At 35.7% G+C, this 4,687-nt stretch overlaps 1 protein-coding gene across 2 annotated transcripts in view; it reads left to right on the top strand.

Annotated features, from left to right (window-relative positions):
- Positions 1-4,450, top strand: part of LOC105177323 (thylakoid lumenal 29 kDa protein, chloroplastic) — a 5,641-nt gene extending 1,191 nt beyond the window's left edge. Inside the window, exons 3-12 of one of the 2 annotated variants that reach the window (XM_020699073.1) lie at positions 611-695; positions 787-821; positions 903-968; positions 1,057-1,097; positions 1,471-1,601; positions 1,981-2,087; positions 3,024-3,161; positions 3,428-3,562; positions 4,034-4,166; positions 4,238-4,450. In XM_020699073.1, the coding sequence (XP_020554732.1) occupies positions 611-695; positions 787-821; positions 903-968; positions 1,057-1,097; positions 1,471-1,601; positions 1,981-2,087; positions 3,024-3,161; positions 3,428-3,562; positions 4,034-4,144 (849 nt within the window). In that variant the 3' untranslated portion in view covers positions 4,145-4,166; positions 4,238-4,450. Of the gene's footprint in view, positions 1-610; positions 696-786; positions 822-902; positions 969-1,056; positions 1,098-1,470; positions 1,602-1,980; positions 2,088-3,023; positions 3,162-3,427; positions 3,563-4,033 lie in introns of both variants that reach the window. The other variant, XM_011100445.2, reaches the window with a different exon arrangement.

Below are 4,687 nucleotides of genomic sequence, written 5' to 3'. Positions count from 1 at the left end.
CATTTGGATAGATTTGCTTAGATACAAGAGGTTAAGGCTTACTTTAGATTACATGGTTGAAGGTTTTTGTTGAATTGAGTAAGCTTACATAAGTACCTATGGGCTCGAGAATTGAATAATTCAAATATAGTTTCTAGAATTGAAATATGAGACATGAACCTTTTGTTGTTCTCTTTCTCTTGTCACTTTCACTGTTATAATCACTTGAAAGTGCATTCAGTATATTTAGACCTTCACCGCCATAGAATCAATACACTTTGCTTACAGACTCAACAAGGGTCATATGTAAGTTTGTTATTTCCTTAATGAATGCTCATATTATTCCAGAATATCTTCATGCCTTGTGGGGGTTAGGGCCATAAGGGAAGGAAAATGAACAGGATCTATTAATTTTTTTGCGTATTACAAAAGTAGGAAATACTGTAATGAATCAGATTGACATTTTCCTGAACCAAAACTTCAATATCATGAACCGAAAAGTAGTTCCCACTCATCTGAAAAGAAATTGGAAATACTTTTCCTCCTGTCTGCGGAAGGATATAGTCCAACATTGATTAGATCAACCCATACGAGGAACGTGATGATGCGTTTGTCATTTCACTGTTCGCAGGACTTGATTGCAAGATCCAGCTCATTAAGTGAAGTGGCCAATGCTGCTGACTTGATACAACGCAGACAACGTTCAGAATTTCAGTGTAAGCTTTATGAAAAGTTCGGTTCTCTATTTCGAAATCAGACCTATCTCATCTTTTATCTGCTTCAATCAATCCCCTTTCTATTTAACAGCCAAGATTAAGGGGACCCTCGCTACAGCACTGAAGGTATAAATCTTAGGATCATAAGTGACTTGAACCAATCTTTTACATTTCATATGTGTTACCTTTATGTCTTTGTCCGTGCAGGGGAATCCAGAGCTCACCCCATCTATATTAACTTTAGCACTCAACGATGCTATGACTTACGATAAGGTCAGACATAATCTTGCAAGTTGCATATTTAATTTGTTAAAGATTTTGATTAAGGGAAAACTTACATACTTGCTTATTAAGTTTGCAGGCAACAAAATCTGGAGGCCCCAATGGGTCGATTCGGTTTAGGTAACTTGAAAAACGTTTGCCTTTTTACATTGAAGTAGAACGTCAGAAATTTGTGGAGAAGTTGCATGAGGCCCTACTTGCTTGCAAATATAAAATGGTTTCTAGAATTTACCAAAAATCTTCAGCGGCAGACTGTTTATCTATGATACTAAAGTCAACGTTGTAACTTGCAGTTGAGAAATTTTGTTTGAAATACAACCTTAAACTTTTGTTATTCATTTGATGTTCAAGAGGAACTTTTAGTGGTAGTCAAATCTCAGTTGTTCTGTCCTTGTCAGAAGATATCTCTGTCCTTGTCAGAAGATATCTCTGTCACAGTGTATATCATGCTTAATGTTACTATTTTTGTTATGCTATATGTTGTTTCTTGAAGCTCAGAGATTAGCCGAGCAGAAAATAAAAATCTAGCTGCTGCTTTAAATTTCTTGGAGGAAGCAAAGAAGGAAATAGATTCATATTCCAAAGGTGGACCTATATCATATGCAGATCTCATCCAATTTGCAGGTTAGGCATTTAATTGAACACCCTAAAGTAAATTATCACAAATATTTAGAGGGCTTAAAAAAAAAAAAAAACAGAGAACTGAAATAAGAAATATGAAAGCCATTTCTATCATTGCATCTCTGTAAGTACAATTCTAAAATTCAAGGGCAAGATGGTTCTATAAAAAATTAAATGACTGCAACAAAACATAACATAACATTGACATCAATTGTACTCATCTACATGGATTTTAGGTGACATGTAGATTAGTACAATCTTTATTATAGAATAGTTAACACATGTTCTTACCTTGTTATGACAAAAATGACTTCTGGTCTTTTCCAAAGAATTCAGTGACTGAATTTATTGTACTGAGATTATTTCTTCCTTCTTACTGCAGCCCAAATCGCAGTTAAATCGACCTTCCTGTCGTCAGCCATTAGGAAATGTGGTGGGAATGAAGAGAAAGGGACCTTACTGTACAGTGCATATGGTTCAAGTGGGCAGGTTAGATGCTTCATGGTTTGATTGTTGACATACTTCATTGTCAAACTCTCAATATGTTTTCTCAACTATCTCCATGAATCAATTTCACTACTCCCCTAGAGTAAAAGGGAGAAAAGAAAGGAGAAAGGAACCTAAGTAAAACGAAAATTAAAAAAGAACAGAAGCACAATCTTGTTTGTTATAGAATTTTGAGAAAGTGAATGTGAGATTTCTAAAATTACATGTCAAAATCCTCTAAAGTCTCTTCGTTAAGTCCCTTTTGGATATTGTAGCTTTTTCTGAATTATCTCTTTAATTTTCTGGCCCATACTTGATCAAAACTGAACAAAAATTCAAGCAATGTCTGCTCTTCACTAATGACAAAATCATATTACCCATTTTCTCTAATCAATTCCCTTCATATGAGAGAGAGAGAGAGAGAGAGAGAGAGAGAGAGAGAGAGAGAGAGAGAACTATATGGATTACCTGCTACTATAGCAAGGTGTCATTTTCGTTTTGTACATGTGCATACTGGCAGTGGTTTCATCAGCTTCGGGAAAGATTGTTGGAGAGAAAATTATGGACATTTAATCAATTTATCATGATAAATCTTTCAGACAACGGTCTTAGTTCTATCTAGTAGCTTTTGATGGCCCTAACAAGCTAAGGTTTCTGTTTCTCACTTTCAGTTGAGCTGCTCTCCTCCCAAAGTAATATGCTGACATGATGATACTTACATTAGCCAATACTATCTTTTTAAATCAACTTCAATTGAGAAGAAACTATATAGCTTAAGGTTTGACTATACTTTTGCTATATTATCTTAATATGGAACATTATTATTAGCCTCCCATATACACAGTTGATTTATTAGCATGGATGGCAATCATGGATTTGTAATGAGATTCAATTATTTTTCTCTTGGGCATATCTACAATCATTTGTTCCTTCATGCAGTGGGGGCTGTTTGACAAGCAATTTGGGAGGTTAGATGCTGAACAACCAGATCCAGAAGGAAGGGTCCCTCAGTGGGACAAATCTAGTGTTCTGGAGATGAAGAATAAGTTCTCTGCTATCGGCTTGGGGCCCCGCCAGGTAAACAACCACCTCCACGAGAAGCTGTCTCTTTTCTTCCATGCTCTCCCTTCTATCTCCAATGAAAATAATACAGCACATTTGAAAAAATTTAATGTCTGTGCAGTTTGTTGACAAACTTATTATTTTTGTGTTAAAATTTTCGCATATGATTAAGTTTTCCTTTCAGTAGCTACTCAAAATATATATTTAATTGTGTCATCATAAACGTTATCTCTAGAATATGTTATGTTCGTTAGCATTCAAATCGCCCTTTTCTGTTGCAGCTAGCTGTCATGTCTGCATTCTTGGGTCCCGATCAATCTGCAACTGAAGCATTACTTGCCTCTGATCCAGAAGTTTTACCATGGATTCAGAAATACCAACGTAGCCGAGAAACTGTATCACAAACTGATTATGAGGTTAGTAATCCTTATCCATTTTTATTTCTGCTTTTGGGCTAGGATCCTGGAAGGTAACTGCAACTCTTGAGTCTGTCGATCATGATTAAGTGGTATATAGCCTTTCCTTTCTTTTTTTCAGATGTTATAAGTAAGGTGAGGGAACCAACATAGGAACAAACGTTCTGGGGTCTTATAACAGGAGCCCCACCACTGTGGAATGTAATATAGTGCCTTATAGTTGCAATCCATCCGAAATTTCAAACCACTGCTTTCAGTAACACAATTCCACTTTACGTTTTACATTTTGGATGGACCGTCTACATATGAGCTTGCTAAAGTTTCATCCGTAACTGTGACTATTTATTTTTGTTCTTCCCCCTGCTGGATTGCTAGTTTCTGCCTAAAAGTAGCTAAAGGTTCCCATCTGTATGCTTGTTTCAATTGCTTATTTGAGGTGTCTAGTTCAGAAGGGTTCTCGTTGTTTGTCAGGTTGACCTCATCACCACAATGACAAAACTGAGTTCCTTGGGCCAGCAAATCAACTATGAGGCATATACATATCCTGTCCAGAAAGTTGATTTCAGCAAACTGAAGTTGTAGTGATGCAGCAAAACTACTTTCGGTAAGTCATGCCGTGAAGAGAACAGAATTTGTGCTATACTTGAAGCTTAAAATGGCAGATAGTTCTTGCAGAGTGACATCGGAATTGCATTATTGGCGGCAGATTGAGTCTTTATAGTTGGAAATTTGGGTGTTGATAGATCAAAGTTTTTACCTTTGAAGCTTCGAATATCACATACTCATGTTGGGTGAGAACAAACTCTGTGTTTACATGATATAACTTTCGGTGTTGATGAAGCTGATTCTTTGTTGCACATTACAATTAGGATAAATTACAACCATTTCCTCTGAAGTTTGGCATAATTACGAATACCCTCTTGTGATTTTAACGGCCATTTAGCATGTAGCCCAATTCGTTAGTACCCGTTAGGTTTTTATCTATTTTTTTATGGTGAACTAACAAAAATGTTCTTGTGGACTAAAAATTATAATTTTATTTATTTTAAAAATATTAATTTTTTTATGGACTAAGTGGATAATTTTTCTTATAATTTTTTAATTTTTTTAACTTTCTAGGTCACA

This window comes from Sesamum indicum, linkage group LG2 (assembly GCF_000512975.1).
Source record: "Sesamum indicum cultivar Zhongzhi No. 13 linkage group LG2, S_indicum_v1.0, whole genome shotgun sequence".
Lineage (NCBI taxonomy): Eukaryota > Viridiplantae > Streptophyta > Magnoliopsida > Lamiales > Pedaliaceae > Sesamum > Sesamum indicum.
This window is presented reverse-complemented; position numbering and strand designations above follow the sequence as displayed.